We start from the raw sequence: 16,746 nt of genomic DNA, 5'->3' as shown, positions 1-16,746 counted from the left end.
ATCACTTTCATAAGTTTTACCAAAGTTTGACCTATAACTTGTGATTTTGAATACAAACTAAGGTATTTTCAGTTCATATTCTTAAAATTTGACTCGATCCAAGGAAGTGGCAAGTTGAACCAACAAAAACGGAGTTGTAATGAAGAAACTACGACTAAAACAAGATTGGGTATCCGAAGCTAGTTTAGCTACAAAAATATATGGAGATAAAGTAAATTAATCATATCTTTTCTAATTAATATGATATTTTATATATAATTACTTATGATTTGATTTTATATATTTCAGGACCACCCGTAAACAACATTAGAAGATTAATCATAAGACCTCATGATTGTACGCAACACGTCATTTGACAACACGGTACTTTATGTACGCAACACGTCATTTGACAACATGGTACCATGGGTCGAGATTAATTCTGATCAATACGAATACGATGGGGTCTTTATTTATTTTATTGAGCAACTAATTGTGGACCACTAACATCGGACTACTAACTACGGACTAAGAAAATATTAAAAGTATTATAAGTATATATATATATATATATATATATATATATATATATATATATATATGTAACGATTACTTGAAAAGAAAATATGTTGATATATTATATATATATGGTTAGGTTCGTGATATTTATCGGAGACCAAGTCGAGTTAAATACCTTCAAGGCAAAAGTGAGTATATAGTCCCACTTTTAAACTCTAAATATTTCGGGATGAGAATACATGCATTTTATGATTTACGTTATGGACACAAGTGATAAAAAAAATATATTCTACATTGAGTTGTGCCACTGGCATACTTCCCTGTAGCTTGGTAACTACTATTTACATGTGGTATTGTAAACGCGAATCCTGTTGATAGATCTATCGGGCCTGACAACCCCAACCGGACTGGACGACCAGTATTCAACGGTTGCACAGTACTTCATTTCGGTGACTACACTTGGTACAGTGTAGTGAGATTTCATAATAAAGGGAATATGCGACATTGATTAAATGTTAAGTATGGTTATCAAGTGCTCAACCACTTAGAATATTTTTATTAAAACGTTTATGTATATGAAATCTTGTGGTCTATATTTATAACGCTGCTAGCATTAAACCTATATCTCACCAACTTTATGTTGACGTTTAAAGCATGTTTATTCTCAGGTTCCTAGAAGTCTTCCACTTTTTGAATATATGTTAGAGAAACCATGTGCATGAAGTCATACATGTTTTATTCGAGGAAGCATTGCATTCGCAAAATAATCACCGTGTATTTATTTTGACTGCATTGTCAACGGAATATTCTTGTAAACTGTTATTTACGGTGATTGTCTATATGTAGAAATCATCAGATGTCGAAAACATTGAATTTTAAATATTCATTTATGGTATATCTTTTCAAAAGAATGCAATGTTTATAAAACGTATCATATAGAGGTCAAATGGCTCGCGATGTAATCATATATTATTGTATTCGTCCATATGGATTGGGTCGGGTCGTTTCACAGAGAAAGAAATCTCGATAAAACAACAGAAGACGGAGAGACTGAGGACTCCGGTAGTGGCTGATATTGTTATTCTAGAAATCGTTGACGATTTGATTCATGGATCTGGACTTATCTATCCCGGCCCTTCCACATTATATGATGATGAAAGGAATCTGGAAGGCCCTAAGACACCGGAAGAGATGATGACTCCACATTTCGAGTGCATTTCGGTATTTGTTCGGGGCCTATCCGACGGATTTATATTCATCACTGACGAGTTTTGGGAGTGGATCTACAACAAATTTGAAGGCGGTTACTTAGATAACTTTGTAAGTGTTTTATAAACTTATTATTAATATCGTAAATTTAACTTCGAAAACATGAGATTGGCTAAGTGTTTGTTAATTGCAGAATATTAATGGTTGGGGATCTATGTTGTTGTGGTGGAGCTACCGTTTAGATCAAATAGATTTTCAGCCGCTAAAGGACCGTCAAAGATGTGCGATCATGTCGTCGACATGATTAAGTGGATGGGAATTTTTAAAACGGGTGTAACACTTGACCCGAATTAAACCAATCCCGATATTACTTGTTATGCAGACGGTTCGAGACTCCCTTTCCCATATTGGTCGAAGTGTCAGAAGGTTACAATGCTTTATACATATACATATACAGTTTAAATATACATAGACATATACATTCAGATTATAGTTATTTGTATAACTTTAAATTGTAGGTCCTATTCCCAACATGTTTGGAAGATGCGGATCACTGGGTGCTTATTATGCTTGATCTTAAGGACTTCACCGTCGTCATTTATGATAGTTTTGTCAAGCACAAATCAATTGACCACCGCGCTTATTATGTTTCCGAGTTGGGTAAGTGTCTGCCAGAGTTCTTGAGGGTAATTAGCTACACTCCTCAACCACACGTCTCGATGCCATCTACATTTACGTATATCGACTCACCTCAGCAGTCAGGATATTACGGTGACTGTGGTGTATGGGTTTGCATACACATGGAGCATGTATTTTGTGAGCTAACCTATCCATTTGAGAAAGATACTGCGAAGGTTGCATTGGAATACAGACACAGGATGGGGAGGACATTCTTTAGATCTCTAATCGAAGTACGTAAAAGGTCGATCTAATGTTTGTGTTGGTATTGTATTTTGAACAGGTTATATAGTGTTGCACATGTTGTATGTATTTGTAGTGTGTAGTTGTATACTAAGTCAGCAGGTTGAACAGGCTCCAATGTACTGCTTGGACAGTCACATTTTGACTGGTCGACCACTAGTGTAAAATGTGGTCGACCACTGCCTAAATACACTATAGTCGACCCTGTTGTGGGTCGACCACTTGACAAAAATGCTTTAGTCTACCACAAACTATGAAGTGGTCGACTACAAATGATTTTCATGATTAAAAAGGCAACCTAGGTCCCACATTTAGATAACATTTCTTATCCTTATTAGCTACGGATAGAAAATCCATTTTTCATGAATTTAATTGGATAACGTTAGATCCTTTTATCCTTTTGTTCTCTATAAGTAGTACCATACTTGATCGATATTCAAACACACCAAATTCATATTCACAACAACTTAGTAGTTGAAGTTATTCAGAGGTCATTTTGAGGTCATCACTTACTGGTGAGTAATACTTTTATATGTCTTTACATTTTTAGTGATGAGTAAGTTAAAGATATATATTTGTTCAGGAGGTTATTTTAAACATGTCAATAGTCATATAGTTTATATGCCACTTAATTGTCCCAGAGTACCTTTGAAACTTCCAATCGCGCCAAACAAACCCTTAAATCGTACGATTTTGTTAAAAAATGTGTTAAAAAGGATCGATGTTTCACAAGATTTAGTTATATCTATGAAATACGTTGTCGATAACTGTGTCTTGGATATCAATGATGATGAAGATGATTTTAATGATTGTATGAATTTCGCCATCTCAAATCAACCCGTTCACATATATCTAGAAGATATTACGAATTCAATGCATGTTTTCGGACGAAACCTTACTAATCCTACTGATCAGTTCAACCTACAACAACAATACAATAATCAGTTAAACCAACAACATCCGACCAATAATCAGTTCAACCTACAACATCCTTACAATAATCAGTACAACCTACATCATCCATCCAATAATCAATTCAACCTACATCATCCATCCAATAATCAGTTCAACCTACAACATCCATACAATAATCAGTTCAACCTACAACAGTCATCCATCAATCAGTACGACCTAGAACACCAAACTGACAATCAGTTCAACCTAAACCCCCCGTACAATGATCAGTGCAACCATACACATCCATACACAAATCATTTCAACATACAAAATCAATCTGTAAATCATTTCAACTTACAAACTCAAACTACAGATGAAATCAACCAACAAATACAATACACCAATATGTTGAACCCAAAACAACCACAAGTTGAAGAAAAGGAAGATCCTTACATCGTTGACCTACCTACATCTGATCAAAGCGAATCCGAGCATGATGATATGGAAAATGTGAATCCAGTCAAACCAACAAAACACCCTTTTTCTAACTACGTAGTTGATGAGGATGATGTTCCCGATAGTGATGATGAATACGAAGATGAATACGTCGATCAAAAAGCAACTTATGACCAGCCAATTAAGTATAATCCCCAACCAGATGATAAATTTTGGAACATACCACCGTTACTGTCTAACACCCAACCCGAAATGAAACCTAGATCAATGACAATCTATGAAACCTCAGATCTAGTTAAATTGAATCAGACTTTCGAAAACAAGGAAGATTTTCTAAAGCAATTACGTACAAAGTGTGTTACTGAAGGGTTCCAGATAAAACCAAAGTACTCAGACAAGTTAAGGTATACAGCTACATGCATATCACCAAATTGTTCATGGCAAATTACTGCTAGGTGTGTACAAGATAGCAACAACTTTCAAGTACGGAAGTTGAATGATCTACACACCTGCTCAAATACCCAAATTCTTCCAAACAATAGGCATGCCACCAAGAAGGTCCTAGGGAATATATTGAAAGAGGTGATGAAACAAGAAGGTCGTGTCTATCGACCGAATGATATCAGGACTGATATGTCTGCGCGATTTAAAATTAGTCTATCATACCACCAAGCATGGAAAGCCAAATGTTACGCAATTGAGATGTTGAGGGGTAGTCTTGAAGATTCCTTTCAAATACTACCTAATTATCTATATAATCTTAGATTGTCTAACCCAGGTAGTGTAACCAACATTCGAACGGACAACGAAGCCAGATTTGTTATGGGTTACATGTCCATTGGTGCAGCGGTATGTTTAATGCTCTCTTTATTTACTTATTAATTTAACTCGTATTCATTAACAATGTTCCAATACTTTTATATGTAGACACGTTCGTTTGTTAACTATGCACGACCAGTAATCATAGTCGATGGGGCTCATTTAAAAAGTCGTTACTTGGGGACTAACTTGATTGCTATTGCTATGGATGCTAACAATGGAATTCTTCCATTAGCCTACGGTATTGGAGTAGGAGAGACCACCGATCATTGGACATGGTTTTTTGGTAATCTAAGAGACTCTCTACAGTCTTCGGGGTGCTGTATTGATAATCTTACCATTATATCTGACAGGGCACCTGCAATAGCTGCTGGCATATCAATTGTATTTCCAGAAGTATTTCATGCACTATGTGCTAGACATTTGTTGGGAAACCTCAAAAGTGTGTCTAAAAGGGTTAAAAGTTATGAGTGGCACTACTGGAAAATGTGCAAAGCGTATAGAAAATCTGATTTTGATCACTACTATAGTATACTATCACGGCGTATTCCAGACAGTACACGTACACTCAAAGGGTGGTCGACCGAGTTTTTTGAAGTAGTCGACCATCTCCTACAAAGAATGTTGGTCGACCACCTTGAAAACTGTAGTGGTCGACCAGGTCAAGGGGTAGTCGACCCAAAGGGTGGTCGACCTAATGGTGTAAATAGACAAAAAATTTTTCTTCCAAAAAGTGTATTTTGAAATAAATTATGTTCGATATTTGACAAAATCTTTCAACTTATATAATAAATATAATTAATATTAATATCAATAATTACTATATTAACTAACAGACAAAATTTATGAATAGTAACCAGGGGCATTTTCGACTTTTCACCTTTTTTTTAAATTTTAACTAAATTTCATTTTACCAACAAAGCCCCCCACACTTTTAAAAAAAAATCAAATCGACCCCCCAAACAGGTGGGTAAAGTGTCAAATAACCATTTTCATAAACAATCTTAAATAAACTCCACCCAAATATTCAACAGGTTATATCTTCTCGCTCGCAACGAGTTAAATTTTTCCGATACCATCGTTAAACTCGAAATAATTTTAGGAACACAATGTCACTAGCTATACGCAAAACGGATGCTTTTTAAAAAAGGCTAAATATTTGGGGTACTTTTCATACACATTGATTTTGCGTTAAATTTTTAAAAGTCGACAATTCCATAGCGAAACGCGGAGATGCATATATATTGTTAATTTAAAATAACATTTAAATCTCTCACAGGTTATACCTTTTAGTTCGACTCGAGTTGCGCTTCAACGACATCATCGTTAGCCACAAAATAATTTTACTAAATGCAATAAAATACATTGAAAACCGAACCTCCGGCGCGAAGCGAGAGTTCGATAACTAGTTATTAATAATAATGAAATGATGAGATCTAAACAGCCTCAACCAGTCGGCCTAACCTAAACACACTTTCATAAAGAGAATATAAATTATAAAGTTTATTTATATTAACTAATTTTTAATTTATATACAAAAAAAAATAAAAAATAAAAATATATAAATAGACACACTTCCAAAGTAGTAACCCTAACTCCCAAATTGATTACCACTTTCTCCTGCTGCTCACCCTTTCTCTCTCACCTTCCATTTTCAGCATTTTCATCTTCAAATCCAACGGTAAACTAGATTCACCGTCATATATGGTAAGCCTTTCATTTTCTTAATTAGCTTCTCTAATTACACGATTAAAATTATTGAAATTTGAGATTTTATATAATATAATATAATTAATTAATTAGTACTGCTCTGTTTTTTTTTGTTTTTTTTTTTTTTTTTTTTTTTGTTATTTCTAATTAATTTTTTTTCCAGGATTCACAAGAATCATCCCCGAAAGAAAAAGATACAGGTGCTGTTAATACAACAGCAAAGGATTCTGCAAACTCCGAAGTTGAGGTATCAATTTTAAAATAAATGATTTACGATTATATTTTAATTTGTTGAGGTCTTAATAAACCCCTGGATGAATTATTTCGTTTCAATGCGCTTTTATCGTACCAGTTATCAAAATTGATATGAAGAAGAATAGGTATGTACATAATTTTATTTTTATCTTTGTTTTTTTATTTAGAGCTAAGCTAATATACGATAGACCTAGCAATATCTAAAATGTAGCTTATTAACTTTGCGTCGTTTTAGATTTAAGAGAATGCTGATTTTAGCTTTTAGGAGTGATTTATGCTTATTATATTTAAAACTAGCATTTATATTTATATTATATTAATTACAAATAATATTAAATTTTGATTTGTTGATTGAATTTCAATTATAAAATTGAATGGCTAAAACCCGCTTTCTATATATAATAAAAGATCAAAAATCTAGACTTGGTTAAATTAATTAATATCCACATTTTTTACAGTTTGCCTTAAAAAAAAAGAATAAATATTTTTTATTACTAATCTTTTTTAGTTACTTGATGTGAATGTTTTATTGTAACAACTTTAATTGATAAATACAGTATGTTTAATTGTAGCTTTATGGGTCATGATTAACGGTTTCCTTAAATCTAAATCAGATATACCAAAAACTTCGTGCTAGAGCCCAGGGTGTCTGTAGTTCATTTTGGTGTTCATTTTTCAGTGTCGAAAATGAAAGGTGAAGTTGACTGACAATGACATGGTGGAGGTGTCCACAATGTCAATTTCATTATCCATTTTTTATTTTTTTATTTTTTTAATTGAGTTTTAATAGTTTATTTCAGTTAATTAATTTCATATAATAAAAACAAAATACTAAACTGAAATTCTTAAAATAAACTACATTACATTTATTAAAATTCAAAATAAACTAGATAACGTAATAAGTCGTTCATAAGTCGTCTCGAAGATTCCATAAATGTTCAATAAACTACATTACATTTATTGTAAAATGAGTTGTATAATAGTAAAATGTTGAATAAATGAGAAATGTATTGGGGTATTTATAGAAGAAGGAAAAAAATTCAGCCGTTCCCAACGGTCAAAATAATTAAAACATTCGGGTCCAACGGTTAATTTTTACACCGTCGGTGGCGCGACGGTGTAAATCGACGAGAGTGGTGACTGTGACGCGGTGTCGGACGACGGCGGGCTCGGCGTCGATTTTTGAGGGACGGCGAGGAGGGGACGACGGGCACCATGACCTCTTAGTCGGGTTGTAATTGTTTGGTGTATAGCATAATACACTCAATGTACTTTACTGAGTATTTTTTTTTTTAGAATTCTTTAAACATAACTTTTAGGGTTATGCTTAAGAATTCAAGACATACATCACTTACTTTTACATCACTAAAAATTAGCTCAAATAACTACGTAACTACTTTTTACGTACAATTACTAAAGTCTAATTTTTTTTTTAATAAAAATAACCTTAAGAGGTAACAATAGATAAATACTTTATTTATTATATATTAATAAAATTTCTCGCTTTTTGATAAAGAAAATAATGCATATAATTTAGATGGTCCATTTGGTGATCTAATAATAATGGTGTGTCAAATATAAATGATGTTTTGTTAAAGGATGTCTATTAAATATGTGCTTTATTAATTGATTGTTAGAATGGCTATGAAAGTTATTATTGTAGAAAATTTTTATGAAACTATATAATTTATTACAGATCAAAAGTAATATTCTTTGACCTAAATTTCATTTTGGTGTTTATAATATAATCATCACGTTTAGTATTATATACAAATGGAAAAGCATAATCTCATTCACATCTTTTAGTAAAAGAGAAAATCTTTTACCAAACTTTTGTGGCACATGCCATCTTTGATATTGTCTTTGGTTTACATAAATTTGTAGTTTCTATACATTTTACCTTAGTGTTTTTTTAGAAATATATTTCATATAAGAAGTATATAAATATAAATGTTTGCTTTTATATTAAGACATTTATGGGACTAGGAATAGAGATGAGTTAAAATATGGTCATTATATTGAAGGGACATATATTTTTTCAGTTTTAAGAAGTTCTCGTACTAAATTGGGATCGATAGAATGTTACGAGTATTTTTTTTTTTTTTTTTTTTTGAACAGCATCATAAATTTTTTTTTAATACACTAGCGGGAAGCTAGAGAAAACAAATTACAAAGCGTTCATGAGAGATTGTTACGAGTAATAATTAATGCGTTTCTAAAATAAATAATAAATAATAAATAATTATGCTACAGCTTATTTTATTTAGAATGATAAATAAATTATAAATTATATAAATTATAATATAATAATATACACAAAATAATCTCTTAATATTAGATTATATGCTAACTAAACTATAAAAACGGAGTAGTTGTTTACTTATGTGATTTTGTTTTCATTTTGGGTGAGTACTTAAAGTTCAATTACGTAGTATATTATAGACTCAAATTGGTGACATCTATTTTCTTTTTCTGTAATATCAAAAAATCAAAAAATAAAGAAATCAAAAGAAAAACAGAGTAGTCTTAGGTGTATGGTACGTACTGGTAGTGCTGAAACCTATGCATATTTCCTGATGTGAAAGCCACATCAACTGTCCGTAGATCTTGCTTAGATTCGTTTAGTAACTTCAACCCAAAACTATCAAATCAATTTTATTTATTATTTATTTATACACTTTTTATCTATAAAATTTAGATATTAAAGTTTCTCGTATTATTTTTATCTAAACTTCTATTTTAATCTTGAAATGTTATTAAAAAATTGAAATACTGATGACAACTATGCGGGCATTTATTAGTATTATCATTATCATTGTATTTGAACGAAATTCATATCAATAATGACCTACTTTAATTTTCATTATGAAGATGATATGCGTAGTATATACTAGTCGAAAAGCAACATTTAACAATAAATAATAAATATGAGAAAAAGGGTTTGATTGACACTTGAGCTAGGTCAAATGCTCTATAATAGGGTGAACTTCAGATTTTTCAATTCATAAAATTCACCTTAATATTATATATGAAATTTCAAAAGGTAATTAACACGAATATGAGAATTTTCTATCTATACTTTAAAAGTATGGCATAGCTTTTGGCGTTAATATTAGAATGATAAGAGGGGAGAAAAAAAATATGTGACTTACAAATATCCGTACTATTAATGGCGGATAAATCGTAAAATCTTACTTGCGGGCACAAGTATGGCCAAAAAGTATACTCGCTGACTGTTCATGGACGAGTCACGAATATTCACAATCCATCGCGCTCGTGGAAAACCCGATTCACTAATTTGTTAGACTTATTAAATTTATACTTGTTATAAGCCCTAATAAATATTGAATAATAAGTCACTATAAAATAATGCATATAAGTGATGAAGTTAATATTTATGTCATTTTATATTTATATTTATATTTATATTTATATTTATATAAACAATTTTACTACAATATTAATTAGTTTATCAACTAAAATAATAATCATTGAATGATATATTTAGTGTTAGGTCATTTCAATTTTTTTTTTTAAAAGATTAAAATAATTGACAACAAAAACTTGTATCATTTTAAAAATTCTTGATTTATATAAGATCTGCGAGTAAACCTGTGACATGTAAATGTCCGCTGATTAAAGTACTTCAATGACGATCTGGAGGATAACATATTGAAAAAAATCCACGAGTATCGGTGATGGGTTTAGTGGATCCCCGTTCACGACCAGCTAGTGCCATTCCTAGTTATATATTCTAATACTAATATCAAATTATTGATCACAAATGCTACTTTGAATTTATTATAAAATTAAATCAACATTTCAATCAAGTAAATTCTAAATATTAATATAATGATCATAAAATAGGTTCTCAGACGCTTATTAAAAGTGTGAACTTTACTAACAAATTAAACGACGATGAAATCAAATACTATCATAAGAAGGCAAAACTTTGTGAAGACAAAAGGGAACTATGACCCCTCAAATATTTGAGTTGTTAGTGTAGTATTTACAAGAATAAGAGAAGATCTTACACGTAAAATCGCCCCTTAATATTACAGTCATAGATCCTTTTAACCTTGTATTCTAGCTAATGTAATAATGATCTGCCTCTCTTAGCGAGAGGTCAGGAGTTCGACTCCCGTAGGGTGCAACATTGCACACAAGGTTTTTCCTTTACCCTTGAATTCCACCTAAGGGTGCCTTCCGCACATCGTGTTGCGGGGGCAGTAGGGTAGGGGGTTTTACCTCCCATGCCCACGGATGAGCCGAGGTTTCTTCTGGACAGTTGTTTTTTTTTTGGGTGGGGGGGGTATGCAACTGTGAAAGATGAACACGTGGGTGTTTAAGTCCTCTCTGAGTGATCTCGTACTATTGTTCAAATTTTTCTTAACCACATCGCTCTATAAAACAAAGGTTAAAGTTCAGCATTAAATAATGTACAACTCGTTGGGTGCTTTTGTAAACTTTTTATATTAATCTGAATTGTTGGTTTTTATATCTTTCATTTACAAATGATAAACAAAATAACAAAATCGAATAAGTAGAAATTGGAAATGCTAATTGTGAAAATCCAGAAATTGAATTTACTAATCTAGACCAATAATGACACAAGTTAACAATTTAACAAACATAAGATACAAACACTTTTAGTTACCAAAAAGCAGGGTATAAATATACAATGTAACAACATTAATGTTTTTATCAGTGTGAACTGAATCTTTATAATTTGTAATTGTAAAAATATACCATATCTTTCAATTCGTAAAAATATTGAATACAGTAAATTTTAAAAAAAATATTCACCCTGATGTAAGTGTACCCGTTTCCTTATTTTTCTTAATATACCAAAAAAAGTAAAAATAACTAAAGGCGGCTGACCATAACTTAAACAGAAATCTCCCTATACATAGCTAAGAATCAAATATTCAACGGCCCAGATCAAACAACTAAACATTCAATCAAACGGTTCATAACTCATACGCGTCAATGAAGTAGGGCTTCCCCATGATATACTTCCTTTCATAACCTCTTTTACTCTTATCTCTTTTATTTTTCTCTATCAGATTTCGCCGCTTTCATTACACACACAAAAACATATACGTATAAACAACATATATACACATAATATATTCACATACACACACATCTTTTCAATTAATTGATTTAATAATTAGACTTTTTTTTTTTTAATTTTAAAGATGGAATCAACTACTAACGGTGGTGAGTCTGAAAATAATTCTTCACAGAAACAAGAGAAACAAGAAACCAATACTCAGCCAACGGTGGTGGTTGCTACAACAGCGGCGGTGACGGCGCCAGTTGTGCCACAGCAACATCAGTGGGTGGCGATGCAATATCCGGCGGCGGCGATGGTAATGCAGCATCAAATGATGGCGCCGTCACCGGGACATGGACATTATCCGATGGCACCACACTATATGCCATACCATCCGCATCATCTTCATCATGCGGCGGCGCAACAGCCACAGCAGGGTGGCGGCGGTGGAGAGAACCGGACTGTTTGGGTTGGTGATCTTCATAATTGGATGGATGAAGATTATCTTCGTAGCTGTTTTGCTTCTACCGGCGAGGTAATTCAATTTGATTTTTGTATTTAACATGTATTTATTAATATGCTAAATATGATTTATTGCTGATTAATAAAATAATGTTTTATTAATTAACTGTGTTATTTGTCGACCTTGATTAAATTATCTATCACATCTATATCTATATCGATATTAAATATTATTGATAACAATTAAGGTTTAACTATTTGGCTTGTGAATTTGAATAATCATATATATGCCGGTAATACGTATTAAATTAATCTTTTAATTTTTAATTTTTTTTTCCATATATACTATGTTTAAACAACTTCAAAAATATATAAATTACCTTATATTTAACAGTAGTATAGTTACACCACATATTTGATAGATTTAATGTGCATTATTTGAGTACATTAGGAAACTTTAATGCATATTTTTTGGTGTATAGCTATCATTGCCCGTTCAGGAGTATAACGTTTTATTTTTCGATTTTAACTAAAAATTTGAGTTTAATAAATACAATTTAATGTGTGTTTTTAATTAGTGTCGTTATAGTCAAACTGACTAATGTAATAAGTTTGTGGATATGTATTGAACGTGTTTGCTGACGATGGTCACCGCTTCATAGCGGTGCCGCGGTGGCATGGAAATTAATTATACATGTACATTTGTGTATTAAAATTGTTGGTGAGTAGAAGGTGGTTATCAACATAAATATTATCATTTATGGTAACAAAATGCATCAATGTTACATGTTACTGCATTAATGTGTTAGTACTTGATAGCATTGAAAGAAAAAGGATTTATATCTATGTTTGAATCATATGTATATATTAAGATATGTCTAACCAAATCATAGTTAAAAATTGAAAGCGTTTTCAGAGCTCGTGTTCACATTTATAATCGTAAAAAGGATAAAAAAGATTAACGGATAAAGATTTGCACAATATAGAGAGAAATCAAAAGGATGTCAATATTACGTTTTTAAGTGTTTAAAATGCACATACATGTACAGATTACTATTTTTGTTTGTCCCGGATAGATTGTAATGTAGAAGATCGAATGCATAATATTATCTGTGTGTACTTAAATTCTTAAATCTGCAGAAAAACGTCATCGTAAATTATTTTTTTTTAATCTTTCAGGTTGCTTCAATTAAAGTGATACGCAATAAACAGACTGGTTTTTCAGAGGGATATGGATTTGTGGAGTTTTTTTCACATGCTGCTGCTGAGAAGGTTTTGCAGACTTATACATGCATTGCTATGCCTAATACAGAACAACCATTCAGATTGAACTGGGCCACATTTAGCATGGGTGATAAGCGTTCAAATAACGGTTCTGACCTTTCGATATTTGTAGGAGACTTAGCTGCAGATGTAACTGACACTTTATTACATGAAACTTTTTTTAATAAATATCCATCTGTGAAAGCTGCTAAAGTAGTCATTGATGCAAATACTGGTCGCTCGAAAGGTTATGGTTTTGTTAGGTTTGGTGATGATAGTGAGAGGACTCAGGCTATGACTGAAATGAATGGAACTTATTGTTCGAGCCGGCCTATGCGTATTGGTGCTGCTACTCCACGTAAATCGTCTGGTTACCAACAACAATATGGTTCACAAGGTACATGTTTATTCAATCTAGTCTAGCTATTAAAATGCAGTCTGTGTAAACTTTAATTTTTTTTTGCTTTATGGTAGGTGGTTACATGTCAAATGGTGGATCTCATTCTGATGGAGATTCTAATAACACTACGGTCAGTACAATATTTTAGTGACTTGTTTGTTCATTAAAAATGGCATTTTTTTTTATTTACTTATGACGATGAAATACCTGGAAAACATGTCAGGTTGGGTCGATTTGGGTAACGGGTCAAAACGGTTTTGGGTTAATATAGGTCATGGGTCAAACAGGTCAGGTTTTTATACGGGTCCAAGTGGGTCACGTTCGGTGACCGGTCATGTGTCAGATTTTTTTTTCATCGCTTCGAGTTTCATTTTTCAGTTTAACTTTCTTCGCGTTATGATATTTATGCTCGACCCGTTTGACCCATTCACAACACCCATTAGACCTATCTCTATTTCTTTTTTGAGCTTTAGGAATTGATACCAGGTTTTTATACGGTACCCATTGGACCTGTTCCTTCACATTTTGTGTAGGACCCCATAGGTCGGAGGGAAACCCATTGGACTTTTTTAAGGTTTCGGGTTTACATTAATAGGCTTTTTTTCAAGACTCAGTTGACCCAAATGCTTGACCCACCAAATTTGAGAGTATGGGCAGGTATACGACTAACCCATGCATCGATGTAGATATTTGTGGGAGGGCTTGACCCAACTGTAAGTGATGAGGATCTTAGGCAGCCTTTCTCTCAATATGGCGACATAATTTCAGTGAAAATTCCTATTGGAAAAGGATGTGGATTTGTACAATTCGCCAACAGGTACACAATCCTTGCAATTTTGAGCCTTTTTGTAAGTTTTATATCTTTTGTTTTGTCACATTTCCTAACACATATTTGGTAGAAATAATGCCGAAGAGGCACTGCAGAAATTAAATGGGACGACAATTGGGAAGCAAACAGTGAGACTTTCTTGGGGACGTAACCCAGCAAATAAGCAGGTAATTCTCTTGAACCCCAACATAGGTTAATCAAGTAGATTTTGTATTATAAGTGTGAGACTTTCACTTCGAACGATGTCCAAAAGGTATGGAACTTTTTCTTTCGTACTTCTCATAACATTTCGATTTATGTTTCTGTTACATGATTTCCCTTAAACTCAAACATCTCCAATATGAATTTCCATTATGTTTGCTCAATGCATACATTCTACAAAACAGAGGTAAAAATTTGTTGATTCGGGCTGGCATTTATCTCGCATACTTTTCCATAACTAAATAGGTTAACATCGACGGGTCATGGGCCAAACAGGTTAAAAGTTGTCAAAACTTCTATATTGCATACAGCTTTTTGAATTTCTATCGAGATTTTTTGTTTGTTACAATTAATAATAAGTAAAACATTAGTTACTTATAAATTATAAATAATGGACAAAACTCTTACGGGCGGGTCAACCCATCTCAAGCCAGACCATTTACAACCCGTACTGTAAATGGCCTGTTGGCCTGTTTTAGCACGTACTTTTTCTGACTCTTTATCTAACTTGCCTGACCCACACATCTTACAAACTCCAGTGAAAAGCTTATCCCTTACCATCTCTTTTGAATTTTGCAGTTGAGAAACGACTTTGGGAACCAATGGGCAGGGGCATACTATGGAGGGCCAATGTACGACGGGTACGATTATGCTATGACACCACCACATGACCCGAGCATGTACGCTGCTGCATACGGGTCCTACCCGATGTACGGCATTCATCAACAGCAAGTAAGCTAATCTAGGTGTCTGTCTGAATTTAATTAATCAGCAGAGTATCTGAATAGCAGCAGCATCAAGTAAAAAATGGTCACAAATTTGTGTTCCATAAAACTCTTTGTAGTGTGTTTATTGGGAGTGTAGATTGCGCCCAACTCTATCCTCCCTCTGAATATGGAGTGGTGGTTGAATTTTGACTACATGATCAGGTAGTACTAGTATTTGTTTCTAGGGTTCCAGTTGATTAAAAATGTGTTACTTTTGACATGTGTGGAATTTTAATCAACTGTAAGGACTATTATGGATATTTTAATAAGCTATATCAAATAATCTTATATGGTGCTATTGTCATATATGATCTTAGATGAAGTTTGACTTTTTGAATTAGTCAGCTGTTTTAGTTGGCAGTCCTTGAGGTTCTACTTTGAATCATTTCAGTTATATCAGATTTTGGTGTTCTGTGAAAAACTTCTCCGTTTACTTTGACTTTTGACATGTCAACTATTGGAGTTGGACTTTCTTAAAGTTTGACCTTAAAATAATTTTTTTTTAAACTACATTTTTACATCATATCCGAGGGGCTATAGTGGTATGTTTGCCAATATATATACATTATAACCTCTTGATTCGTATTCTTCGAATAAACACAAATTGATGATGATGACTAGCACACGTTTGAAAACCTTTTCCGTTTACTTTTGACTTTTGGGATGTCAACTTTTGGAGTTGGCCTTTCTTGAAGATTGACTTATTATTTTATTTCTCAAAAAAAAAAAAAAAAAAAGTACATCATTTATGAGTGGTACTTCACTACTTTGTCTTTTGAAGTAGCGTGTGAGTTATAACATCGATATAATTGTTTTTTAGGCCACTTGCAATCGTTCAATTCTTTCACATACATTTTCACTGCCACATCGACGCCACATCAGTACAAATCTTTTAACATTCATTTCACTAAACACTCACTATCATACTTTATTTCAAACGTTAACAATTTTAAATTATTAAATAAAACAAATAACATTTTATTAAATAAAATAAAAACAT

General features: G+C 32.7%; 1 protein-coding gene across 2 annotated transcripts; it reads left to right on the top strand.

Moving 5' to 3' along the window:
- Positions 1-6,406: 6,406 nt before the first annotated feature.
- LOC139893956 (polyadenylate-binding protein RBP47C'-like) lies at positions 6,407-16,050 on the top strand. Of its 2 annotated transcripts, none has more exons than XM_071877162.1 (8): positions 6,407-6,507; positions 6,674-6,757; positions 12,015-12,359; positions 13,466-13,946; positions 14,024-14,079; positions 14,636-14,766; positions 14,849-14,945; positions 15,559-16,050. In XM_071877162.1, exons 1-8 carry the CDS (start codon positions 6,505-6,507, stop codon positions 15,718-15,720), a joined length of 1,359 nt encoding a protein of 452 aa, XP_071733263.1. In that variant the 5' UTR covers positions 6,407-6,504; the 3' UTR covers positions 15,721-16,050. The 2 variants fall into 2 exon arrangements, with proteins under 2 accessions (XP_071733263.1, XP_071733262.1); XM_071877161.1 differs by having other exon boundaries at positions 11,967-12,359.
- Positions 16,051-16,746: the final 696 nt, after the last annotated feature.

Source organism: Rutidosis leptorrhynchoides, chromosome 2, assembly GCF_046630445.1.
Source record: "Rutidosis leptorrhynchoides isolate AG116_Rl617_1_P2 chromosome 2, CSIRO_AGI_Rlap_v1, whole genome shotgun sequence".
In the NCBI taxonomy this organism is placed as follows: domain Eukaryota; kingdom Viridiplantae; phylum Streptophyta; class Magnoliopsida; order Asterales; family Asteraceae; genus Rutidosis; species Rutidosis leptorrhynchoides.
Note: the sequence above shows the minus strand (reverse complement) of the source record. Positions and strands in the feature narration are given on the sequence as shown.